The sequence below is a fragment of the Heterodontus francisci genome, chromosome 24 (genome assembly GCF_036365525.1).
Source record: "Heterodontus francisci isolate sHetFra1 chromosome 24, sHetFra1.hap1, whole genome shotgun sequence".
NCBI classification, from domain to species: domain Eukaryota; kingdom Metazoa; phylum Chordata; class Chondrichthyes; order Heterodontiformes; family Heterodontidae; genus Heterodontus; species Heterodontus francisci.
Window position 1 is genome coordinate 77754318 of NC_090394.1, and position 26909 is coordinate 77781226.

Below are 26909 nucleotides of genomic sequence, written 5' to 3' on the forward strand. Positions count from 1 at the left end.
GGGGGATTACAGTGTTTTAGTGATGGGGGATTACAGTGTTTTAGTGATGGGGGATTACAGTGTTTTAGTGATGGGGGATTACAGTGTTTTAGTGATGGGGGTTTACAGTGTTTTAGTGATGGGGGTTTACAGTGTTTTAGTGATGGGGGATTACAGTGTTTTAGTGATGGGGGATTACAGTGTTTTAGTGATGGGGGATTACAGTGTTTTAGTGATGGGGGAATTACAGTGTTTTAGTGATGGGGGAATTACAGTGTTTTAGTGATGGGGGAATTACAGTGTTTTAGTGATGGGGGAATTACAGTGTTTTAGTGATGGGGGAATTACAGTGTTTTAGTGATGGGGGATTACAGTGTTTCAGTGATGGGGGATTACAGTGTTTCAGTGATGGGGGATTACAGTGTTTTAGTGATAGGGGATTACAGTGTTTTAGTGATGGGGGTTTACAGTGTTTCAGTGATGGGGGATTACAGTGTTTTAGTGATGGGGGTTTACAGTGTTTTAGTGATGGGGGTTTACAGTGTTTTAGTGATGGGGGATTACAGTGTTTTAGTGATGGGGGATTACAGTGTTTCAGTGATGGGGGATTACAGTGTTTTAGTGATGGGGGATTACAGTGTTTCAGTGATGGGGGATTACAGTGTTTCAGTGATGGGGGATTACAGTGTTTCAGTGATGGGGGATTACAGTGTTTTAGTGATGGGGGATTACAGTGTTTTAGTGATGGGGGATTACAGTGTTTTAGTGATGGGGGATTACAGTGTTTTAGTGATGGGGGATTGCAGTGTTTTAGTGATGGGGGTTTACAGTGTTTTAGTGATGGGGGATGACAGTGTTTCAGTGATGGGGGATTACAGTGTTTCAGTGATGGGGGATTACAGTGTTTCAGTGATGGGGGATTACAGTGTTTTAGTGATGGGGGATTACAGTGTTTTAGTGATGGGGGATTACAGTGTTTTAGTGATGGGGATTACAGTGTTTTAGTGATGGGGGATTACAGTGTTTTAGTGATGGGGGATTACAGTGTTTTAGTGATGGGGATTACAGTGTTTTAGTGATGGGGGATTACAGTGTTTCAGTGATGGGGATTACAGTGTTTTAGTGATGGGGGATTACAGTGTTTTAGTGATGGGGATTACAGTGTTTTAGTGATGGGGATTACAGTGTTTTAGTGATGGGGGATTACAGTGTTTTAGTGATGGGGATTACAGTGTTTCAGTGATGGGGATTACAGTGTTTTAGTGATGGGGATTACAGTGTTTTAGTGATGGGGATTACAGTGTTTTAGTGATGGGGATTACAGTGTTTTAGTGATGGGGGATTACAGTGTTTTAGTGATGGGGATTACAGTGTTTTAGTGATGGGGGATTACAGTGTTTTAGTGATGGGGGATTACAGTGTTTTAGTGATGGGGGATTACAGTGTTTCAGAGATGGGGATTACAGTGTTTTAGTGATGGGGGATTACAGTGTTTTAGTGATGGGGGATTACAGTGTTTCAGAGATGGGGATTACAGTGTTTCAGTGATGGGGGATGTTCTCTGCTCCCTTGTGCCGAGTTCTGACAGTTTTTTCCGCTGGTTCCGGAGATCTCATGCACGGTCCAAACTCCCTCGTTATGTTGACTGACGCTGCCGTGTACACAGGTTTTCTGGCTGAAATACCCTACTGAAGCCGGGACCATCGCGCCTGAACTATACCTGTTACCCCCAGGCTGCGGCCTATGGGGCCGCTACAACCCCTCACTATCCGCCTATAAAAAGCTGAAGCCTCCCCACGGCCCCAGGGTGAATGAAAGCCACCTTACCTGCAGCACAGCCGCCTCTTTTCACGGCTGTCGGCGCTGATTCGCGGTCGCCTCAACACTGCAGGCCTCGGCGTACCCGCAGTTACCGTAACAACCGGCTCGGGCGGAAATTGCCGAACGTGGCCGGAACTAGCCGAAGGACTCGGGCATTGTGGGAATTGTAGTCCAGCACCGCCCCCAGCTCCCGGGATGCAGCGCGCCGCTGGCGCATGCTCAGTACCTGCTGCTTGGTCCAAGGGCGGCCTGGGCTGATAGTTGCAGTTGGGCCTGTTAGAGGGTCTGATGGTGGCTTGTCTTAGGGTTTGTCAGGGCTCCTGTTTCTGGGTTAGTGTTTAGTGTGGGACGGGTCGTGGCTGCTCCGTGCCTGAGGCCGAAATTAAATCATGTCTGAGTATAGCCACATCCCTGAGGATGTGGGTACTGATGATTGTTTATTGAAATATTCTTATATTTTCAGCCCTGATATCCTAAAGTGAGTAGTTTTATTTATTCATATATATTAGAAGGTGTGAATAACGAGATTCAGTGTGTAATTTCAGCTGTTTGGGGATGCGTTCTCTTGACAGAATGGGGAATCTTGAAAATGTTTTTGGGAACAAGGTTCCTCCTAGACTTTTACACTGGCAAGGCTTTCCATTGTGCACTGCAAGACTGTTGTAGTGGGAGGAGTAATCATATCATAAAGTCTGAGAATGTTTGCAGCACCGCCGTGATTGAGGGGTGGTGTAAAAGAGGAGGTGGCATTACGCTGTTGATCAATGAGTCAATTACTGCAGTCAGGAGGGATGATTATTTATTTAGAGAAACAGCACTGAAACAGGCCCTTCGGCCCACCGAGTTTGTGCTGACCAACAACCACCCATTTATACTAACCCTACAGTAATCCCATATTCCCTATCACCTACCTACACTAGGGGCAATTTACAACGGCCAATTTACCTATCACCTGCAAGTCTCTGGCTGTAGGAGGAAACCGGAGCACCCGGGGAAAACCCACGCAGACACAGGGAGAACTTGCAAACTCCACACAGGCAGTACCCAGAATCGAACCCGGGTCCCTGGAGCTGTGAGGCTGCGGTGCTAACCACTGTGCCTCAAATGAGGCCATATGGGTAGAACTTAAAAACAAAAAGGGGCAATCACTTGGCTGGGAGTGTACTACAGGCCTCCAAACAGTCAGGGAGAGATAGAGGAGCAGATATGTAGGCAAATCTCAAGAGAGGTGCAAAAATAATAGGGGATTTCAACTTCCCTTCTATCAATGGGATAGTCTTAGAGCAAAAGGCTTAAAGGGTGCAAAATTCTTAAAATGAATACAGGAGAGCTTTTTGAGCCAGTATGTAGATAGTCCTATAAGAGAAGGGGCAGGACTGGGCCTAATCCTAGGGAATGAAGCCAGACAAGTGTCTGTGGGGGAACATTTTGGGGATAGTGACCATAATGCTGTAAGATTTAAAGTAGTTATGGAAAAGGACAAAGATGGACTGGTAATAAAGGTACTGAATTGGGGGAAGGCTGATTTCAATATGATAAAACAGGATCTGGCCAAAGTGGACTGGGAGCAGCTACTTGTAGGAATGTCTGTATCAATCCCGTGGGAATCTTTCATAAAGAAAGTAGTGAGAGTTCAGGGCCAACATGTTCCTGTAAAGGTGAAAGATAGGACCAACAAGTCCAGGGAGCCCTGGATGTCAAGGAATATAGAGGATTAGATGAGGAAAAATTAAGGAGGATTATGGCAGATTCAGAGTGCTGAAAACAGCGGAGGCACTAGAGAAGTATAGAAAGTGTAGGGGAGTGCTTAAAAAAGTAATTAGAGCGAAGAGGGGACATGAAAAAACACTGGCGGGCAAGATAAAAGAAAATCCCAAGGCGTTTTATAAGTATATTAAGGGCAAGAGGATAACCAGGGAAAGAGTAGGGCCCATTAGGGACCAAAGTGGCAATCTGTGTGTGGAGTCGGAGAACATAGGTGAGGTTTTAAATGATTACTTTTCATCTGTGTTCACGATGGAGAAGGATGATGTCGGTGTAGAGATCAGGGAGGGGGATTGTGATATACTCGAACAAATTAGCATTGAAAGGGAGGAGGTTTTAGCGGACTTAAAAGTGGATAAATCCCCATGCCCAGATGAAGTGTATCCCAGGCTGTTGTGAGGCAAGGGAGGAGATAGCAGGGGCTCTGACACAAATTTTCAAATCCTCTCTGGCCACAGGAGAGGTGCCAGAGGACTGGAGGACAGGGAATGTGGTACCATTATTCAAGAAGGGTAGTAGGGATAAACCAGGTAATTACAGGCCGATGAGTCTAACATCAGTGGTTGGGAAACTATTGGAAAAATTTGAGGGACAGGATTAATCTCACTTGGAGAGGCAGGGATTAATCAAGGATAGTCAGCATAGCTTTGTCAGGGGGAGATCATGTCTAACAAATTTGATTGAATTTTTCGAGGAGTTGACTAGATGTGTAGATGAGCATAAAGCAGTTGACGTAGTCTACATGGATTTCAGTAAGGCTTTTGATAAGGTACCGCATGGGAGATTGGTCAAGTAGGTAGGAGCCCATGGGAACCAGGGCAGTTTGACAAATTGAATCCAAAATTGGCTTAGTGGCAGGAGGCAGAGGGTGATGGTCAAGGTTGTTTTTGCAATTGGAAGCCTGTGACCAGTGGTGTACCACAGGGATCAGTGCTGGGACCCATGCTGTTTGTAGTGTATGTTAATGATTTAGACATGAATATAGGTGGTATGTTCAGTAGGTTCGCAGATGACCCGCAAACTGGTGGTGTTGTAAATAGTGAGGAGGAAAGCCTTAGATTACAGGACGATGTGGATGGGCTGGTAAGATGGGCAGAGCAGTGGCAAATGGGATTTAATCCTGAGAGGTGCAAGGTGATGCGTTTTGGGAGGACTAACAAGGCAAGGGAATATACAATGGATGGTAGGACCCTAGGAAGTTCAGAGGGTCAGAGGGACCTTGGTGTACTTGTCCATAGATCACTGAAGGCAGCAGCACAGGTAGATAAGGTGGTTAGGAAGGCATATGGGATACTTGCCTTTATTAGCTGAGGCATAGAATATAAGAGCAGGGAGGTTATGATGGAGCTGTATAAAATGCTAGTTAGGCCAAAGCTGGAGTACTGTGTACAGTTCTGGTCACCACACTATAGGAAGGATGTGATTGCACTGGAGAGGATGCAGAGGAGATTCACCAGGATGTTGCCTGGGCTGGAGCATTTCAGCTATGAAGAGAGACTGGATAGGCTAGGGTTCTTTTCCTTGGAGTGGAGAAGGCTGAGGGGAGACTGATAGAGGTATACAAAATTGAGGGGCATAGATAGAGTAGATAGGAAGAAACTTTTTCCCTTAGTGGAGGTGTCAATAACTAGGGGACTTAGATTTAAGATAAGGGGCAGGAGGCTTAGGGGGATTTGAGGAAAAAAAAATTCAGCTGGAAGGTGGTTGGAATCTGGAACACTGCCTGAAGAGGTGGTAGAGGCAGGAACACTCACAATGTTTAAGAAGTATTTAGATGAGCACTTGAAAAGCCATAGCATATAAGGCTGCAGGCCGTGCTGGAAAATGGGATTATAATAGATAGGTGCTTGATGGCCAGTGCAGACACGATGGGCCGAAAGGCCTGTTTCTGTGCTCTGACACAGAAGGAGGCCATTCAGCCTGTTTTGTCCTTGCTGACTCTCTGCAGGAGCAACTCACTTAGTCCCACTCCCTGACCTTTTCCTTGTAGCCCTGCAAATATTTTTTCTTCAGATAATCATCCAGTTCTCTTTTGAAAGCCATGATTCATTCTGCCTCCACCACACTCTCGGGCAGTGCGTTCCAGACCACTCGCTGCTTAATGTTTTTCCTCATGTTGCCTTTGGTTCTTTACCATTCACCTTAAATCGGTGTCCTCTGGTTCTTGGTCCTTTCACAAATGGGATCAGTTTCTCCCTATCTACTCTGTCTAGACCCCTCATGATTTTGAACACTTATCAAATCTTCTCTTCAAGGAGAACAGCCCCAGCTTCTCTAATTTATCTTTAACTGAAGTTCCTCATTTCTTGAACTGTTCTTGTGACTCGTTTCTGCACACATTCTAATGCCTTAAAATCCTTCCTAAAGTGGTGCCCAGAACAGGGCAAAATCCTGCAGTTGAGGCCAAACCAGTGGTTTATTTAGTTTCACCCTAACTTCCCTGCTTTTGTACTCTCTCTCAAATTATGAAGACCAGGATTTGGATAGTATTTTGTTTTAACACTCTCATGCGATTTGGGCATTGCTGGCAGACCAACATTTGTTGCCCATCCCTAATTGCCCTTGAACCAAATGGCTTGCTAGACTATTTCAGAGGGAAGTTAAGAGTCAATTACGTTGCTGTGAGTCTGGAGTCACATGTAGGTCAGACCAGGTTAAGGACGGCAGATTTCCTTCTCTAATGGACATTAGTGAGCCAGATGGGGTTTTTACAACAATTGATAGTAATGGTGCCATGAAACTGAGACTAGCTTTCAATTCTAGATTTTTATTAATTAACTGCATTTATTAATTGAATTTAAATTCCATCAGCAGCTGTGGTGGGTTTTGAATCATGTCCCCAGGGTGTCAGCCTAGGCCTCTGGATTACTAGTCCAATGACATTACCACTATTCTACCGTCTCCCCATTAATCACTTTCTGAACCTGCCCAGTCACCTTCAATGATTTGTGTACGTAGTCCCAGGTCCCTCTGCTCCTGCATGCCCTTTAGAATTGTACCCTTTATTTTATATTGCCTCTCCTTGTTCTTCCTCCCATCACTTCATCTGACACTTGTCTGCCCAGTCTAACAGCCTGTCCATGTCGTCTTGAAGTTTATCACTATCCTCACAGTTCACAATACTTTTATAAAGCAATTACTGCTGTTAACCTGCTATATTTCACGAATAGGGAGAAGGTGGCATTCATCACGGGTGGAGGGTCTGGAATTGGATTCCGAATTGCAGAAATTCTGATGAGGTAGGTCAGCAGCAGCAGTGTGAGCAGATGTAGCATGTACTTGAGGAAAGCTACGTGAGGCTGCTGGAGTTGGTGTAAGAAGTGGTAAGTATCTGTTTGTTTCTCAAAGGGTAGCCAAATACCATTTTGCTCTGGATAGGAACAGAAAGAGGCTATTCAACCCTTTAAGCTGTTCCACTACTCAATTAGATCATGGCTGATCAATAACAGATGCCGGGTCTTGCAGCTACTCTGAATAGGGTTGTTGGACCATGTTCTTTCCCATTGCCCTAGATTTGCAGGCTGCTCAGTCAGGACACAGACGAGTTGGCACAATAGCAGATTGAAGGGGCTTTGCTTTCTGTGCAGCCATCCGGGGGATGACCTTTTGGCCAGCTCTGGGTACAGTAAATGCACATTAAGAACATAAGAAATAGGAGCAGGTGTAGGCCACATGAAACCTCAAGCCTCCTCTGCCATTTAATAAGATCATGTTTGATCTTTATCAGTGCCGCTTTCTCACCAGATCCCCCATAACTCTTTATTCCCTTTGTGCCCAAAAATCTATCGATTCAGGTCTGATATTTTCAAAAAGAAAATTCACTTTCACATCCAGTTTTTCCGACTGTTTTGACCCACAGAGGGGTCTAGATCTGCACTGTGATCACAGACCTGACGCACCATAAAGGGTGTGGACATCATGGCTGAACACCTGACCCTTTCAGCTGAGATCAATACAAACTGGGCATCAACTGTTGACCCTTCTAGTCTGTAACGGTTTTTTAATGACTATTCTGTTGCAGACACGGATGTCAAACTATTATTGCAAGCAGGAGCTTGGAACGAGTACAGGCAGTAAGTAGGCTGAACTTTGCCTTGATAACTAAAAAGACTGAAGCAGTATAACTAACAACAGTACCCTTTGCATTTACTGATCCAACAGAACTGCTTAGTTGGCAATTGATCATTTGATTTGGGCTGGTGCTGGCTGTGAGTTATAGTGTCATCACTGGAGACGTTCATCCACAAATAATGCCTGGTGCTAATGTTTGTAATGTCACTGCTCCATTCATTTTTTACACTTTGTTGGCTTTGCCTGGCTAATCTTTAAATTACCCCTATTTTATCTGTCGCTCTGGGTTCTGATCATCTGCTGTTCTCACAGCTGTCTTTTTATTTAAGTATCATTCTGCTTTAAATAAACTTAAACTGCTGTGATGTAATTTCCCCCAAAATAATGTGCTTGCAATCTCTATCACCCTAATGTACATCCTAAAAGACAGAGAATTTTGAAATGGGAAGATGTGCTCTGGTTTTTGTGTAGAGTCATTGAGAGATACAGCACCGAAAGAGGCCCTTCGGCCCAACGAGTCCGCGCCTACCATCAACCACCCATTTATATTAATCCTACATTAATCCCATTTATACTAATCCTAAATTAATCCCATTTTCCCTCTCCCATCCCCACCTTCCCTCAATTCTCCTACCACCTACACTAGGGGCAATTTTTATTTTTAACAATGGCCAATTTACCTATCAACCCGCAAGCCTTTGGCATGTAGGAGGAAACCGGAGCACCCGGGGGAAACCCACCCGGTCACAGGGAGAACTTGCAAACTCTGCACAGAGTACCCAGAACCCACCCCGGGTTGCTGGAGCCGTGAGGCTGCAGTGCAGATTTCATTGATCCAGGACTGTTGCCAGATGCACGTTAGCATTGCCAATGACTAACTTTCTTTCCTCAGCACAGCTAATTAGTTTTATATGTTCCCACTGAAACTTTTTGGTTACAATTCATTCTCTCACTACATTGCCCTCCTGAACTGTGCAAGCAAAAGTGGAGGTGTGATCTAATCAAGGTGTTTAAAATAACAAAAGGTTTCTAATGGGTGGTCAGAAACTATCCAAACTGGTGGGGGAATCCTGTACAAGGGGACATAAGCTTAAAATTATAGCGGGGCTGTTCATTAATGAGCACTTCTCACACAAATTAGTAGCAAAGGCAGGTAAATGGAGTTGTTACAGATCAGCTTTGATCTAATTAAATGGCTGAGCAGGCTTGAGGGGCTGAATGGCCTCCTGTTCCTTTGGGCTGGAGGTTTATCTGAGTCGTGAGACTCAAGGACAGTCTCTGATTTGATTACATGCTGTCGTCTCAGTGAAATGGATAAAGCACCAATGAGAAGTACAGGGAATTTGATTGACAGCTGTTGTGACATCATTGCAGGATCATACAGCTGGAAGTTGTTTCACTATTCTAAAGCAGAATTATAAGGCATTAGGTTCAGTACGTATTCGGAGTCTAGCAGCTCATCATTTCTCCAACCAAGGAGCAAAATTCCCCCACTTTATTGGAATTCTTATTAGCTCACTCTTATGGGACGGCTGCATCCAGGCTAAGTTGTTTCTCTTAGTGTGCAGTGAAACAATCCATATGCTTCCTGGTGTGAGTATTGATCCTGCAAAGCCATAACATTCTATTCTTCCATTTTAAAATCCAACCTATCCATAGGAAGGGAGAAGAGGCTTTGAAGCCCCTGTGTGTTGCATTCAGCAGTAACCAGCATCTTTTTTTAAAAATCCAGTCAGCGAAGAAACTCACAGCTGCCACTGGACAGCGCTGTTTGCCAGTGTCAGTGGATGTCAGGCAGCCTGCGACCATCATTGCTGCTGTGGAGGAGACACTGCAGAAATTTGGGAAAATTGACATCTTGGTTAACGGTAAGTCTGAGTTCACCTTGTTAATTCAACAGGCGTAGGCAGGAGGTTCACAGAGCTCTTGTCCTGGCAGTCTGCAGGGCACCCTGCCCCAGATGACCCCTCAGTCCACAGTACATCCAGCCCATACTCTTGATTTAATATGCATCACTGCTCTACATGTTAATCTTATAATTGTGCAGTGCACAGGAACGTTTGCTGAAACCCAATTCTGTTGTGAAGACCTTTTTTTTTTTAGTTATAAAGTTCCTCCTCTCTTTTTCTCCAGGTGCTGCAGGCAACTTCCTGTGCCCTGCCAGTGGCCTGTCGTTCAATGCTTTCAAGACTGTCCTGGAGATCGACACGATTGGAACCTTCAACACCAGCAAGGTCCTGTACCAGAGGTGGTTGAAGGTGAGTTGTTTGCACTAGTGGAAGAGCTGGATTTTTGTTTGTCTAGTTGGTTTAAATATCCCCTTTCTCCTTTCTCCAATTGTTTTCAGGCCATCCAATGGCGTAGCCCTCTAACTGAGAGGGTGGGTAGCAATCTCCCAGCCCTGTCAAAGGAGATGACCATCTCTTGTCTCTTTGGGGGAGTTGGGGATAGCATTGTTGATTTAAAACCTATCCTTGGGGCTCTCCTGATGGCTCAGCTGGTGAGTCAGTAATTAGCTGAGAGTCAGACCAAGAAGTGACCCAGTTTGATCCCTGCTCTGTACTGTTAAAGTGGTGATGGGATTGCTACATTTGGGCTCCTGTCCCTGGGCCTGTGAGGGAAAGTGACCAGGTTTCCTGCTGCTGACTGCCCGTTCATAGAGGTGGAATTTGGGTGAAGTAGCCCATTTGGCACCAGCTGTCCAAGCTCATGGATAAAGAGCTGTCACTTGGAAGTGTGTCTAGCAAAAGGGTCAACAGCTTCAGGAGAGGACCGGTCACAGGGAGAAAACTGGTGAAAAAAGAGGTAGCAAAGTAGTTTGTCCTTCTTTGTGTGCAAACAAACTGTCCATCCCTCTTATCTCCAGGGCCTATATTTGAAATTCACCCATGTCCACAGGATATGTATCTCATCTGGCTGAAGTTTCCTAGCCAAACTGAGTTAGTTGATTTCAAATTGGTTCCTGTGAGCACAGCTGCACAGCTCAAAATTCCCCACAACTTTCTACTAAATTTCCTGTCTGACGAGAGACAGAGAATGATGTGTGGGAAATGAGCCACATTTATGAGCCCTTAACTTACCAAGGTCAATCTAGATGTTAACTAAAAACTGATGGTGAAAGTGAGATGGAATTTAATTGTGAAAGTAGAAAGTCTGTCCAACATTGTATCTGGTGTTTGTAACCACCTGTTACCCTAGGACCATGGAGGAGTTATTGTGAACATCACAGCTACCCTGAGCTACAGAGGGCAGATCCTGCAGCTCCACGCTGGCACTGCCAAGGCTGCTATAGGTAAGTTGGTATTGTAGGTACTGAATGTTCCCACTGATCTGAGCTCCATCTTCCTATTGGAAACTCCAGTGTAAACAGTGGATTCAATCCAATCAGCACAGGGCTGGGAAATGATCCTCTGCACTTTAATTATGGCTGGTATTGGAACATTAAAGTCAAAAAGAAAGGAAATGTATGCCTGTTATCACTGTGGTTTTTGTACTCTGCTGCCTTCCAGTAATACCCAGTCTATATAGGTGTTTTTAAAAAATTTATTCATTCTATGGGTGTGGGCGTTACTAGCAGCACTTATTGCTCATCCCTAATTGCCCCTGAGAAGGTGAGCAGTCTTCTTGATCTGCTGCAGTCCATGTGGTGTAGGTACACCCACAGGGCTGTTAGGGAGTTCCAGGATTTTGACCCAGCGACTGTAAAGTCAGGATGGTATTTGTGACATTATGCTTATCTCCAGCTGCCTGTCTTCACAATGTCATAAGTCTGCTGTAAAAACAAAAAATGCTGGAAATGCTCAGCAGGTCTGGCAGTATCTGTGGAGAGAGAAGCGGAGTTAATGTTTCAAGTCAATGACCTTTCATCAGAACTTTATTTTATTTCATAAGTCTGCTGTTGGTTTTCAGTTCTGATGACTGGTTATACTCGTAATTTCTTTGCTGATGTGAACTTCTAGCATTTTCTGTTTGTTATAGTGCTGCAGTTTTTTCTTTTGTGTTACATTGCTCAGTGTTGTTTATAAGCCAGCAACTAGTGGAAAGGATGTGGAAGAACAAATTTGCAAGGAAATTAGAGGTGCAAAAATTAAAGGGTAGTTATAATGGACGTTTAATTATCCAAACATAGACTGGGATAATAGTGTAAATGGCAGTGAGGGGCACAAATTCCTTGAGTGTGTTCTGGAAAATTTTTCTACAGTATGTTTCTAGTCCAACGAGAAAGGAGGCACTGCTAGACCTGGTTCTTGGAAATGAGGTGGGCCAAGTGGATCAATTATCAGTAGGAGAGCCTTTATGGGACAGTGAGCATTGTATCATAACGTTCAGGCTGTCTATGAAATAGGACAAAGAATGATCCAGAGTAAGAATTAACTGGGGGAAGCCAACTTCAATGGGGTAAGAATGGAGCTGGGGTGAATAAATTGGAGGCAAAGGTTGGCAGGAGAAACAGTAGCTGAACAATGGGCTTCCTTCAAACAAGATTGTTCGGGCACAGCCAAGGTATGTTCCCTTGAAGGGGGATAAGTAGGGTAAACCAATCCAGAGCTCCCTGGATGACGAGGTAGAGATTATGATAAAGAAGAAAAAGTGTGCTTATGACAGATGCCAGGCAGGAAATACTATTGAGAACCAGGCTGAATATAGAAGGCCCAGAGGGGAAGTGAAAAAGCAAATAAGAGAAGCAAAGAGAGAGCATGAAAAGAGGCTGGCAGCTAGCATTAAAGGAAATCTCAAATTTTTCTACAGACACATATGTCATGAAAGGCTGGTAAAAGGAGGAGTGGGGCCAATTAGAGACCATAAAGGGGATTTACATATGGAGGCCAGAGGGCATAGCTTAGGTATTAAATGATTACTTTGCATCTGTCTTTACCAAGGAAGAAGATGCAACCCAGGCACTGGTGAAAGAGGAGGTAATTCAGACACTGGAAGGGTTTAAAATTGATGAGAACATATTAGATAGGCTGTCTGCACTTGAAGTGGATAAAGCACAGGGACCGGATGAAATGCACTGAAAGATACTCATGGAAGTGGGGTTGGAAATCATGGTGGCACTGGCCATAATTTTTCAGTCTTCCTTAGACTCGGTGAGGTGGTGCCAGAGGACTGGAGAATTGCAAACGTTACACCCTTGTTCAAAAAAGGGTGTAAAGATAGGCCCAGCAACTGCAGGCCAGTCAGTTTAACTCTGGTGGTGGGGAAACTTCTAGAAAGAATAATTTGGGACAAAATTAATAGTCACATGGACAAATGCAGGTTAATTAAAGAAAGCCAGCATGAATTTCTTAAGGGAAAATCATGTTTAACTAACTTATTGGAGTGTTTTGAAGAGGTAACAGAGGGTTGATGAGGGCAATGCAGTTGATGTGGTGTGCATGGACTTTCAAAAGGTATCTGATACAGTGCCACACAACAGACTTGTGAACAAAGTTATAGCTCATGGAATAAAAGGGGCAAAAGCATATGTATACGAAATTGGCTGAGTGACAGGAAACAAAGTGTAGTGGTTAATGGATGTTTTTCGGGCTGGAGGAAGGTTTGTAGTGGAGTTCCCCAGGGATCAGTGTTGGGACCCTTGTTTTTCCTGATCTATATTAATGACCTAAACCTTGGTGTACAGGGCACAATTTCAAAGTTTGTGCTTGATATGAAACTTGGATCGGCACAGGCTTGGAGGGCCGAAGGGCCTGTTCCTGTGCTGTAATTTTCTTTGTTTGTTTTTGGAAGCATTGTGAACTGTGAAGAGCATAGTGTAGAACTTCAGAAGGGCATGGGCAGACAATTGGCATATGAAGTTCAATGCAGAGAAATGTGAAGTGATTCATTTTGCTAGGAAGAACATGGAGAGACAATATAGAATAAAGGGTACAATTATAAAGGGGGTGCAGGAGCAGAGGAACCTTGGTGTATATGTGCATAAGTCATTGAAGGTGGCAGGATAGGTTGAGTGAGTAGTTGATAAAGCATACAGTATCCTGGCCTTTATTAATAGGGTCACAGAGTATAAGAACAAGGAGGTTATGTTGAACTTGTATCAGACACTAGTTTGGCCTCAGCTGGAGTATTGTGTCCAGTTCTGGACGCTGCACTTTAGGAAAGATGTGAAGGCATTGGAGAGAGGGCAGACAAGATTCACGAGAATGATTCCAGGGATGAGGAATTTCAGTTATGAAGATAAATTGGAGAAGTTAGGACTGTTTTCCTTGGAGAAGAGAAGGCTGAGAGGTGATTTGATAGAGGTATTCAAAACCATGGGGGGTCTGGACAGAGTAGATAGAGAGAAACTGTTCCCAGTCGTGAAAGGATTGAGAACGAGAGAGCACAGATTTAAAGTAATTGCTAAGGGAAGTAAAAGTAACATGAGGAAAAACTTTTTCTTGCAGCGAGTGGTTAAAGTCTGGAATGCGCTGCCTGAGTGTGGTGGAGGCAGGTTCAATTGAAGCATTCAGAAGGGAATTAGACTGTTTTATGAGAAGGAAGAATGTGCAGGGTCATTGTGAATTGTTCTTTCGGAGTGCTGGTGTGAACACAACAGGCCGAATGGCCTCTTTCTGTGCTGTAACGATTGTGTGATTCTGTGTTTGTAAAACTGATGCAGTTCTACATTTGACCCTCAAACACTGAAATGATATGGCTTAGAAATTGTGACACATCTACACTATCCTCAGCAACCCCTGGGCAGGGGTGGGGAACCAGCCAGGGTTCCCTCTCTTAATGACAGCAGCCCACTGATGCTAGTTGGAAATTATGAGCGTGCGTGTGTGACTGTGGGCAAGGAAAGGATCGAGCTTGCTGATGTCTTTCCCACTTGCTGTCCATCCCCTCTCTGTGGTAACATAAGGAGGGCCTGGAGGGCCAGCACTGGTCAGGCATTTTGAGTCGGGGAAGAAATTGTGACAATTTTGAGCTCAGGAAAGGCATACGGTATAAACTGTGACCTTTGTGTTAAGACTTGAAGTGCAGAGACCAATAGCCCAAATCTAGCTCATCAAAAATGAATGTTTAAATTTGACTTATTTTCTATTTTACATAGGTTTAATTTTTTTTTCCCTTAATGCTGTTTTGGTGTCTGCAGCAGATGTACGGTGGGCGTCGAGTTGCCAACCCTCTGCTGAACCCATTCAGTCACACTAGGAGCTGGTTTGCATATATGTGGATCTATGATTCTAATATTGGGATAAGGAGTAGCTGGTGCTCTTTAGCACCGACACTTAACTCAGTTTAGATTAAAGCACCTTTTAGAGTGCACGAGAGAAGGCACTGGCAGACCTTTTAACTACCCCCACAGGGAACTACCTCGCCCTCACATGGGGACCTTCCTCTGACAGCACAGTCAAACTCAGTAAATTTGCACCTGGATAAGTACAAGTGCAATTCCCGTTCCTCCATCCAGACTTGCTGTATTGGAGCCACGATGTCACAAGAGCTGTCTTCACAATATGTTGGTAAATTATGCTGCCCTTGTGCATATCAATGACTGAGCACCATTTGGGCCTGAAGCCCCAGCACGACATGCAAACTGATGAAAGCATTTAGACCCCTTGAGCAGAGGCCAGTCTCCTCAGTGACAGAGGGGAACATTGGAAGGAGTATCTGCTTGAGTTGGTATTACTCACCTCACACACCTGCCAGTCATGGATGCACCCCTCGCGCTTCTGTGTAGTCTTGGCCCAGGATCAACAGAGATCTGTGACTAAGTCATCTAGATTCCTCTGTGTGAAACGTTGCAATAGGCAACCTACACTGTTTCCCTGTAGATTCAGGTACAGTACTAGTTTTGTGACTGATTTGTTTTTTAAATGGCTTGTTGACTGTATTTTACTCACTTTGTTTTACAGATGCAATGACAAAGCACCTAGCAGTAGAATGGGGAGCTGACAACATTCGTGTTAACAGTCTAGCACCAGGCCCCATATCAGGGACTGAGGGCTTTCGGAAATTGGGTAAGGGATTGTGTATCTCTGCTGAACGGAGTACTCAGATAATGCATCATACAACAGGCAGATCATGTATGCACACAGAGGACTACTTTTCCTAATCCTTGTTTCATCTCTTTCCCCACCAGGTGGTTTGGCAAAGTCGATGGCAGACCACTATAAATTAATTCCGTTGCAACGAGTGGGGACAAAGACTGAAATAGCCCACGGTGTGCTGTACCTCGTGAGCCCGGCAGCGTCATATGTGACTGGTACATTGCTCGTAATCGATGGTGGACATTGGCTTACAGGAGCCAATAACATGTCAGCAATGCAGGCGCTTCTACAAAAACCAGCCAAGCTGTAAACCCTGTTCAGTTGGTTAGATGGTGAGAGTTCCCAAAGTGATTGGGTCAATACTGTGAAGGGTTTTTATATAACATACAGTACATATGGTCAGGAACAGGATATACATATATACTATCCCAGTGCTGAGAGGGTGGACAGGTGCCCTGATCCAGTCTGCCACCCTTTGCTATTCAGCAATCTGTCACTTTGGTACCTGGCAGCACTCTAGGATGGCTTCCTCTGTAGTTATCCACTGAACTGTTTTACCAGAGATCAACTGATCACCACTCGGTAAACAATCGTGACTCACTGTCAACATCACCATCCATCAAACACCTGGGGCATCCTATGTGATTCTATGCTAACTCTGGCCACCAGCCAATAAAAGAGTGTATTTCACAATGTGGAATCTGCTGTATTTTCAGAATTGTTTTGTCATTTGTGGAGTGTCTAAAATGTCTGCTGGTTTATTAAGTACCAGAAGTGTATTTTTCTGCTTTCTCATTTTGCGAACGCATTCACAAATTGTACGAGTGAGCTGCCATAACTGCTTCGCCTGGCCAAAAATCAACTTCTGTAAAATCAGGGTCTAGTGCCCAGACTCCTGAAATCACTCTGCCACATTGTGGGCAGTTAGTCTGGCTCAGTTGGTAGCAGTTGCTCTGAGTCAAAATTGTAGTTTAAGCCCCACTTTAGAACTGGAATACACAATCCAGGCTGATACTTCAGTGCGGTACTCAGGGCATGCTGTGTTATGAGAAGTGTCATTCTTTGGATGAGATGTTAAACTGAGGTTCCATGTACCAATTCAACTGGATGTTAAATTCCCACAGCACTGTTTAAAGATGAACTGGGAGTTCTCCATGAAAAACAGATGAACTGGCTATTTACTTGCTTTTGTTTTGATGATGCCTCTGTGAAGTGTATTGGGATGTTATTCTATGTTAAAGGTGCTATCACAGCAAGTTGTTTGTGGCACCTTTTTACCCATGCAACAACAGTATGCTTCAAAATTACTCCCTGGGTTGTGTAGGACTTTGGGATATGATAAGGTGAGAAAAACAGGATATAGCTCTGCTCCAAGCAACAAGAGACTCTAAACTCCCCAGCGATGTTAAAGGGACGAAGAGAAGATCATCCTGTTCTTGCATTGGCTCTGCTTGGGAAAATATAAAAGCAAAATACTGTAGATCCCTGAATTGCTACAGCAGAGAGGAGGCCATTTGGCCCATCATATCTGTACCAGCTCTACGAATGAGCAATTCACCATAACCCTGCACAATCTTCCTTTTCAGGTAACGGTCTAATTCCTTCTTGAAAGTGTCAATTGAACCTGCCTCCACCACACTCTCAGGCAGTGCATTTCTGATCCTAACCACTCGCTACGTGAAGAATATTTCCTCATGTCGCTTTTACTTTTGCCAATTACTTTAAATCTGTGCCCTCTTGTTCTCGATCCTTTCATGATTGGGAATAGTTTCTCCCTATCTATTCTGTCTCGACCTCTCGTGATTTTGAATACATCTATGAAATCATCTCTCGGCCTTCTCTAAGGAAAACAGTCCCAACTTCTCCAATCTATCCATGTAACTGGAGTTCCACATCCCTGGAACCATTCTCGTAAATCTTTTCTGTACTCTCTCCAATGCCTTCACATCTTTCTAATGTGCGGCGCCCAGAATTGGATGCAATGCACCAGCTGAGGCCAAACCGGTGTCTGATACAAGTTCAACATAACTTCCTTATTATACTCTGTGCCCCTATTAATAAAGCCTAGGATACTGTAGGCTTTATTAACCACACTCTGAACCTGTCCTACCACCTTCAATGACTTATGCACATGTGCACCCAGGCCCCTCTGCTCCTGCACCCCCTTTAGAATTGTACACTTTATATTGTCTCTACTTGTTCTTACTACCAAAATGAATCACTTCACATTTCTCTGTATTGAACTTTATCTGCCACTTGTCCACCTATTCTACCAACTTGTCTATTGCCTTATGCAGTTCTACACTAAGTTTCGTATCATGTGCAAATTTGGAAATTGTGCCCTGTACACCAAGGTCTAGGTCATTAATTTTTTTTTTCCTTTGGGCTCCTTGTCTCAAGACAATGGGTAAGCGCCTAGAGGTGGTCAGTGGTTTGTGAAGCAATGTCTGGAGTGGCTATAAAGGCCAATTCTAGAGTGACAGACTCTTCCACAGGCACTGCAGATAAAATTGGTTGGGGCTGTTACACAGTTGGCTCTCCCCTTGCACTTCTGTCTTTCTTCCTGCCAACTGCTAAGTCTCTTCGACTCGCCGCTGTTTCGCCCCGCCTTTATGGCTGTCCGCCAGCTCTGGCGATCACTGGCAACTGACTCCCACGACTTGTGGTCAATGTCACAGGACGTCATGTCGCGTTTGCAGACGTCTTTAAAGCGGAGACATGGATGGTCGGTGGGTCTGATACCAGTGGCGAGCTCGCTGTACAGTGCGTCCTTAGGGATCCTGCCACCTTCCATGTGGCTCACATGGCCAAGCCATCTCAAGCGCCGCTGGCTCAGTAGTGTGTATATGCTGGGGATGTTGGCCGCCTCGAGGATTTCTGTGTTGGAGATACAGTCCTGCCACCTGGTACCAAGGATTCTCCAGAGGCAGCGAAGATGGAATGAATTGAGACGTCGCTGTTGGCTGACATACGTTGTCCAGGCCTCGCTGCCTTAGAGCAAGGTACTGAGGACACAGGCTTGAAACACTCGGACTTTTGTATTCTGTGTCAGTGCGCCACTTTCCCATACCCTCTTGGCCAGTCTGGACATAGCAGTGGACACCTTTCCCATGTGCTTGTTGATTTCTGCATTGAGAGACAGATTACTGGTGATAGTTGAGCCTAGGTAGGTGAACTTTTGAACCACTTCCAGAGCGTGGTCGCCGATATTGATGGATGGAGCATTTCTGACGTCCTGTCCCATGATCGTTTTCTTGAGGCTGATGGTTAGGCCAAATTTGTTGCAGGCAGCCGCAATCCTGTCGATGAGTCTCTGCAGACACTCTTCAGTGTGGATTGTCAGTGCAGCATCGTCAGCAAAGAGGAGTTCCCTGATGAGGACCTTCCGTACTTTGGTCTTCGTTCTAGGATGGGCAAGGTTGAACAACCTGCCATCTGATCTTGTGTGGAAGAAAATTCCTTCTTCTGAAGACTTGAACGCATGTGAGAGCAGCAGTGAGAAGAAGATCCCAAACAGTGTAGGTGCGAGAACACAGCCCTGTTTCACACCACTCAGGATAGGAAAGGGGTCTGATAGGCACCGCTATGTTGAATTGTGCCTTTCATATTGTCATGCAATGAGGTGATGCTTAGTAGCTTTGGTGGACATCCGATCTTTGCTAGTAGACTGAAGAGACCACGTCTGCTGATAAGGTCAAAGGCTTTGGTGAGATCTATGAAAGCAACGTAGAGGGGCATCTGTTGTTCGCGGCATTTCTCCTGTAACTGGTGAAGGGAGAACAGCATGTCAATGGTGGATCTCTCTGCTCGAAAGCCACACTGTGCCTCAGGGTAGACACGCTCAGCCAGTTTCTGGAGTCTGTTTAAAATGACTCAAGCGAAGACTTTCCCCACTATGCTGAGCAGGGAGATTCCACGACAGTTGTTGCAGTCACCACGGCCACCCTTGTTCTTAGAGGGTGATATTGGCATCGCGCCTGTCCTGTGGTACTGCTCTCTCATCCCAGCACAGGCAAAGCAGTTCATGCAGTGCTGAGAGTATAGCAGGCTTGGCACTCTTGATTATTTCAGGGGTAATGCTGTCCTTTCCAGGGGCTTTTTCACTGGCTAGAGAATCAATGGCATCACTGAGTTCTGATTTTGTTGGCTGTTCGTCAAGCTCATCCATGACTGACAGAGACTGGGCTGCATTGAGGGCGGTATCAGTGACAACATTTTCCCTGGAGTACTGTTCTAGGTAGTGCTCCACCCAGCGGTCCATTTGCTTGCGTTAGTTAGTGATTGTGTCCCCGGATTTAGACTTGAGGGGGGTGATCTTCTTGATGGTTGGCCCAAAAGCTCTCTTAATGCCATCATACATTCCGCTGATGTTTCTGGTGTCGGAGGCCAGCTGAATATAACAGCATAGGTGTTGCCAGTAGTCATTTGCACAGCACCTGGCTGTTCTTTGTGCAGCGCTTCTGGCTACTTTAAGTGCTACGGATGTTAACTTGCTGGGGGCTTTCTTGTAGTTGAACAGTGCTTAGCGGTTATGACAGATTCCAGCTCTTCAAAGTGAGATTGAAACCAGTCTGCATTCTACTTCTCACGTTTGCCAAAGGTGGTCATTGCTGAGTCATAGATGGCGTCTCTGATGTGAGGCCCACTTAGTCTCTGCATCCCCTGCAGGAGTGTTTTGAAGGGCTTTTTCAATAATATACATCAGGAAAAGCAAGGGTCCTAACACTGACCCCTGGCGACCTCCACGACAAACCTTCCTCTAGCCTGAAAAACATGCATTATTCACTATTTGTTTCCTCTTATGCAGCTAATTTTGTATCATGTTGCTATTATTCCTTTTATTCCATGAGCTATAACTTTGCTCACAAGTCTATTGTACAGCACTGTATCAAATGTCTTCTGGAAGTCCATGTAAACCACATTAACTGCATTGTCTTCATCAACTGTCTGTTACCTCTTCAAAAACTCCAAGTTAGTCAAACGCAATTTTCCCTTAACAGATCCATGCTGGCTTTCCTTAATTAACCCACATTTGTCCCTGTGCTTATTAATTTTGTTCCGAATTATTGTTCCTGGAAGTAACTCCACCAGCGAAGTTAAACTGATTGGCCTGGTTTATCTTTACACCATTTTTTGAACAAGGGTGCAAGATTGGAAACTCTAGTCCTCTGGCACCACCCCTGAATCTACGGAAGACTGGAAAATTATAGCCATTGCTTCCACAATTTCCCCTCACATCCCTCCGTATCCTTCATCTCATCCGGTCCTGGCGCTTTGTACTTAAAAATTGATAGACATCAATAAAACAGAAAATGCTGGAATTACTCATCAGGTCAGGCAGTATCTGTGGATTGAGTTAATGGTTGAGGTCAATGACCTTTTGACAGAACTGGAAAAGGTTAGAGATGTAATCATCTTCAAGCTAAGACGACTTGCTCGAGACCATTCAGCAAAAGTGGTAGTGTAAATAGGAGAATTATAAAACTTATCAAAACACAACAGTAGAATTGGTAGGTCTGCAGTACAGATATTTATCTACTTTCACAAAGATACAGCTCGTAGATTCAATACTTTTTGAACAGATTTTAAGAAGCAGGAAAAAAGTGTAGAGGGTTGTAAATGGGATCACACTGTAGGTAACAAAACATGATCGAGGTGGTGCCAATTCTGGTGGGATGGTAGGTGAGGATCAGAGAGACCTTATTGTGAAAGGAGGGAGATAACATCAGAAATGGAGTCTCACTGTCCTCAGTTAAACCAATCAAAGGTGGAAGATGAAGACTATCCAGAACAGTCTGTGCAATCCCATTGCCAGTAGGGAGAGTGCAGCTGTAAATCTAACTCATCCAATGAAAGAAGGAGCAGGTTGACTCAATTCCAACACAACCAATGGAAAGGAGGAAAGGGCGGGCTTTGTCCAGTGTAGCCAATGAAAGAGAAGAACAGGTGGACACATGCTCCCAGTCCAGTTAAACCAATGAAAGGGAAAGATGGCCCTCGTTTCTCAACCAATAGTAGCAGAAGAGAGTAGATAGACCCCGCCCTTCCCAACCAAATCAATCAGGAAGTATTTAACCAATGAGAGTAGGAGCGGCTGGTTTAAATCCCCCTGCTGCTCCTGACGCCTACATTACCTTCTCCGTGACACTATGGCACTGCATCAGGTGAATATTCAGCTACTTTTATTATAGTTTGTTCAGTTTTTTTTGGCCCTAGGATTGAGGACGGTGATTCCTTCAACCGTTTGCCATACAATAGGTGCAGCAAGTGGTGGGACACCTATTAAGATGTTTTAGTGCGAGTTGGTAAATGCTTTTATTTTTCCCCACGCCGTACCTACCGGAATTCGGATCGCCGTTAGTCTGTCAAACAGCTTCAGACAAAAGTAAACGTCTGGAGGGCGCTAGAAATTCTCTCTCTTTCTCCACCCCCCAATATTGTGCCTCCGAGCCCATGTGCGGGGGCATTGGTAACCTAGAGATTAGTCTCCCGAGACAGGTGTCATCAATTGGCTTCAACTTATTTCCATCTTTTTCCATATTCTTCTGTCAATAATACAACTGGAGCTCTAGGAATAGGGGAGCTTGGGTTGCATGTCTCCTGCTCTAATACTGTTGGCAGTTCTATGCAGAGTTCTTTAACTTTGTAAAGGAGGGGCAGAAAGTCCTGGGAATGCTGTGATTCCGTATGAAGACATGCATGTGTTGTGATTACGTGTGATGGAGATTTCTTTCTGTCAGTGATGTGGGTTTGTGTTGATTTCTGAAGAAACCTGCCAGTTTGTTTCAGATGAACTAAACTGCACAATTATATTGCTGTACAAGGTGGGACAATTGCAGTACTAGAATGCAACAATAGCTGGGGAATCTGGGCAGGATTTGTTGGTATTCCAATTGAATCCACCTCCATGTTTTTGAAAAATCAGAACAGACCTCTTTCCTCCCCCCTCATTGCATTCTATGATTGGGTGGAATGTGTGCTCCATCTCTCTACCCGTGGGGTAAATGCAATTGTTTGGTTGGGGGGGGGGGGGGGGTGCTGGTTTTACTCTCCCTCCCCATGGCGTTAATGCATTATATTGCGTGCACTTTGTGGATGATACAAAACTTAGAACAATTGTCAACTGTGAGGAGGATAGTGTAGAACTTCAAAAGGACATAGACAAGTTGGTGGAATGGGTGGACAAGTGGCAGATGAAGTTCAATGCAGAGAAATGTGAAGTCATTCATTTTGGTAGGAAGAATATGGGGAGACAATACAACATAAAGGGAACAATTCTAAAGTGGGTACAGGAGTTGAGGGACCTGGGTGTATATGTGCATATGTTATTGAAAGTGGCAGGACAGGTTGAGAGTGTGGTTAATAAAGCATACAGTATCCTGGCTTTATTAATAGGGGCATAGAGTACAAGAGCAAAGAGGTTTTGTTAAAGTTGTATAGGACACCAGTTGGACCTCAGCTTGCGTATTGCGACCTGTTCTGGGCACTGCATTTTAGAAAAGATGTGAAGGCATTGGAGAAAGTACAGAAAAGATTCACAAGACTGGTTCCAGGGATGAGGAACTTTAGTTATGAAGCTAGATTGGAGAAGGCATGGAGTTATGAAGCTAGATAGGGTGGTGCAGTGGTTAGCACTGCAGCCTCTCCGCTCCAGCGACCCGGGTTCGATTCTGGGTACTGCCTGTGCGGAGTTTGCAAGTTCTCCCTGTGACTGCATGGGTTTTCGCCGGGTGCTCTGGTTTCCTCCCACATCCAAAGACTTGCAGGTTGATAGGTAAATTGGCCATTGTAAAATTGCCCCTAGTGTAGGTAGATGGTAGGGAATATGAGATTACTGTAGGATTAGTATAAATGGGTGGTTGTTGGTTGGCACAGACTCAGTGGGCCGAAGGACCTGTTTCAATGCTGTATCTCTATGACTATGATTAAGTTGGGACTGTCTCTTTAGAGAAGAGAAGGCTGAGAGGAAATTTGTTGGAGGTATTCAAAATCATGAGGTCTGGACAGAGTAGATAAAGAGAAACTGTTCCCACTCATGAAAGGATTTAGAAAGAGAGGGTACAGATTTAAAGTAGTTGGCAAAAGAAGCAAAAATCACATGAGGAAAAACTTCACACACTGATTAGGATCTGGCATGCACTGCTTGAGTGGTAGAGGCAGGTTCAATCGAGGCATTCAAAAGGGAATTAGACTTATCTGAAAAGCAAGAGTATGTAAGATTCTGGGGAGAAGGCGGGGGAATGGCACCAGATGAATTGCTCAAACGGAGAGCTGGTGCAGTGACGATGGGCCGAATGGCCTCCTACAATTCTTTGGGTCGCACGGGGCAGAGGTGTAGCCTACCTGCCGGCAGCGCGCATGCTCCGCTGCTGTTGGCGTGCCGGCAGCGCGCACGTTCCGCTGCTGTTGGCGTGCCGGCAGCGCGCACGTTCCGCTGCTGTTGGCGTGCCGGCAGCGCGCATGCTCCGATGCTGTTGACGTGCCGGCGGCCGCGTGGTTGCTATGCAGCGTCTCCAGGGCCGCGCGGGCGCGATGGAAGGCGGATAACGTCACCGCTGCTGATCCGAGTGATGGCGCCGAGCGGCCGGGGCAGAGAGTGAGGGAGCCCGGGGGAGAGCGAGCGGAAACACCGGGGCCTCAGAGTGAGGGAGCCCGGGGGAGAGCGAGCGGAAACACCGGGGCCCCAGAGTGAGGAAGCCCGGGAAGAGCGAGCGGGCATGGACTGGACCGACCCCCAGTAAACGGAAATCGGAGCCGCCACCAGCCGTTCATGGAGTCTGCCCCGGGGCCGGAGGGGGCCGGGAGCCCGGGGATCGAGTTACAGACCCCGGGGCCGGAGGGGGCCGGGAGCCCGGGGATAGAGTTACAGACCCCGGGGCCGGAGGGGGCCGGGAGCCCGGGGATAGAGTTACAGCCCCCGGGGCCGGAGGGGGCCGGGAGCCCGGGGATCGAGTTACAGACCCCGGGGCCGGAGGGGGCCGGGAGCCCGGGGATAGAGTTACAGCCCCCGGGGCCGGAGGGGGCCGGGAGCCCGGGGATCGAGTTACAGACCCCGGGGCCGGAGGGGGCCGGGAGCCCGGGGATCGAGTTACAGACCCCGGGGCCGGAGGGGGCCGGGAGCCCGGGGATAGAGTTACAGACCCCGGGGCCGGAGGGGACCAGGAGCCCGGGGTTTGAGCCAGGGGAGTGCGAGAGGTTGCGGGTGGTGTTTGACATGTTTGACCTGGCCGGGGAAGGGGTGATCCGGCTGGAGGATTTCTGCGAGATCGCCAGCAGCTACGGAGCGGAGCAGGTAGGAGTGCGGATGGAGTCGGGGCCGGGAGGGTGTAGCCCTCATCACTGGGGCATTGAATGAGTGTTTATACCTCTGTCAGCTTTGTGAAAAAGGGTAAATGTTCAGGATACACCTCGAATGTGGCTGTGAAAGTAGTGTTCCCCGGGCCGGGGGCCAGTCCATGGTGGTGCTTGGACTGGGGTCTGTTGTGTTCAGGGTTTTAAATTGGGGAAAGGCTTAAATTCTACATTGAAATGAATTCCTTTTAGAAAATGCGTTCGATGCAAACTAATGTCTTTCTTGCTCAGAGGTCCAACCAAATCCAGTCTTCTAGCCTGCGTGGTTTAAGGGCCCTTCAGTGCAACTTCAAAGTCTATTGAGTTGCTCTTTGCCTGTGGAAGGAAAACTCTTAATATATAATTTATTAATGAGCCTTCTATTGGAGAGTGAAGTGATGGCAATGGAGCAGTGGTGCTTTTCATCTTGGCTTCTGATTTTTTTTTTGCGCACACAGCCTGCATCTGTGCTTATGACTGTCATCACTTAAATGTAGGTCAGAACATAGATGTGTTGGATGGTATGAGGAAAGGTGTTTGGAGTGTTCTCCTTGTGTCACAGGAGACATAAAAGAACGAAGCTGACTCCAGATCCAACTGGATAGCAGAGGTAGCTTCAGTGAGACTGAACTAATTCAGCAAGGGAAAAATGAATCGCAAAACTAGGAAACTCAAAGTGCACCAGTTTAGGGAAGAACTGAAACATGTTCTGAGGAGCAGTGTGCCATAGTTGGCCCCAATTTGAGATGATGAGTGCAGTCTGGTTGGGACATAAATTATTCCATCAATATTGAGACGCAAAAGGTGAGACCCCCTATGTTTTGCTGGGCTCACTCAGATTATGCCAGCCAAGAACGACGTCTCAATTCATTCCATCTTCGCTGCCTTCGGAGAATACTTGGCATCAGGTGGCAGGACTATATCTCCAACACAGAAGTCCTTGAAGCGGCCAACATCCCCAGCTTATACACACTACTGAGTCAGCGGCGCTTGAGATGGCTTGGCCATGTGAGCCGCATGGAAGATGGCAGGATCCCCAAAGACACATTGTACAGCGAGCTCGCCACTGGTATCAGACCCACCGGCCGTCCATGTCTCCGTTATAAAGACGTCTGCAAACGCGACATGAAATCGTGTGACATTGATCACAAGTCGTGGGAGTCAGTTGCCAGCATTCGCCAGAACTGGCGGGCAGCCATAAAGACAGGGCTAAATTGTGGCGAGTCGAAGAGACTTAGTAGTTGGCAGGAAAAAAGACAGAGGCGCAAGGGGAGAGCCAACTGTGCAACAGCCCCAACAAACAAATTTCTCTGCAGCACCTGTGGAAGAGCCTGTCACTCCAGAATTGGCCTTTATAGCCACTCCAGGCGCTGCTTCACAAACCACTGACCACCTCCAGGCGCGTATCCATTGTCTCTCGAGATAAGGAGGCCCAAAAGAAAACTCAGATTATGGTTGTATCTGTTCTAATCTTGTACATAGTCTTGGCAAGCAATGAGTCTTCTTACCTTGAAGTATAGATTGTCTGATAGTTCTGTACCTTGATTACTTTAATGCAATTTTGTATTTGAAAGGTTGCCATAAGAACTGTTTCTTGGGAACCTTGCCTTTTAGATTTTATCTCTAGATTTTGCCACATTACATAAGACATCTGCCCGATCCTGCACCCCACTCCCAGCACGAGCGCAAGGAGCTCAGGAAGGGAATGAGATTTCCTATTTATGTATTCTTGGTGTTGGTTAAAACTACTTATGGATTTTTTTTCCAAAAGAGCAGCAAAGACAATCTCCCTGCTTGAAAGTGTCAGCCAGCAGGGTGAGGTGTAATAGTGAAGCTTGCAGATGAATCTGCTAAACACATTCCTTGAGATGGCTGTCTTGAGGTGTTAACTGACTCCTGATTTTTGCTGCCCTTTATCTTGATGTCCTGGAACAGTGTATCAGGGTGTTTTCGAGCTGCTGCATTGCT

General features: G+C 45.8%; 3 protein-coding genes across 6 annotated transcripts in view; 2 read left to right on the plus strand and 1 right to left on the minus strand.

The window, feature by feature from the left end:
• ift140 (intraflagellar transport 140 homolog (Chlamydomonas)) overlaps positions 1 to 1900 on the minus strand; it is a 146855-nt gene extending 144955 nt beyond the window's left edge. Inside the window, exon 1 of the mRNA XM_068056698.1 lies at positions 1807 to 1900. The gene's annotated coding sequence lies outside the window, so the exon portion shown is untranslated. The remainder of the gene's footprint in view (positions 1 to 1806) is intronic.
• A 118-nt stretch (positions 1901 to 2018) lies between these two features.
• decr2 (2,4-dienoyl CoA reductase 2, peroxisomal) lies at positions 2019 to 16775 on the plus strand. 2 transcript variants are annotated; one of them, XM_068056709.1, is made up of 8 exons: positions 2019 to 2278; positions 6735 to 6803; positions 7586 to 7637; positions 9368 to 9503; positions 9769 to 9893; positions 10834 to 10927; positions 15477 to 15581; positions 15704 to 16775. In XM_068056709.1, the coding sequence occupies exons 1-8, from the start codon at positions 2190 to 2192 to the stop codon at positions 15919 to 15921; spliced, it is 888 nt and encodes a 295-aa protein (XP_067912810.1). In that variant the 5' UTR covers positions 2019 to 2189; the 3' UTR covers positions 15922 to 16775. The 2 variants fall into 2 exon arrangements, with proteins under 2 accessions (XP_067912810.1, XP_067912809.1); XM_068056708.1 differs by lacking the exon at positions 7586 to 7637 and having other exon boundaries at positions 9295 to 9503.
• Positions 16776 to 24657: 7882 nt separating this feature from the next.
• Positions 24658 to 26909, plus strand: part of rab11fip3 (RAB11 family interacting protein 3 (class II)) — a 116159-nt gene continuing 113907 nt past the window's right edge. The window contains exon 1 of one of the 3 annotated variants that reach the window (XM_068056712.1): positions 24658 to 24903. In XM_068056712.1, coding sequence (XP_067912813.1) covers positions 24826 to 24903 — 78 coding nt within the window. In that variant the 5' untranslated portion in view covers positions 24658 to 24825. The remainder of the gene's footprint in view (positions 24904 to 26909) is intronic. The other 2 variants (XM_068056710.1, XM_068056711.1) reach the window with 2 other exon arrangements.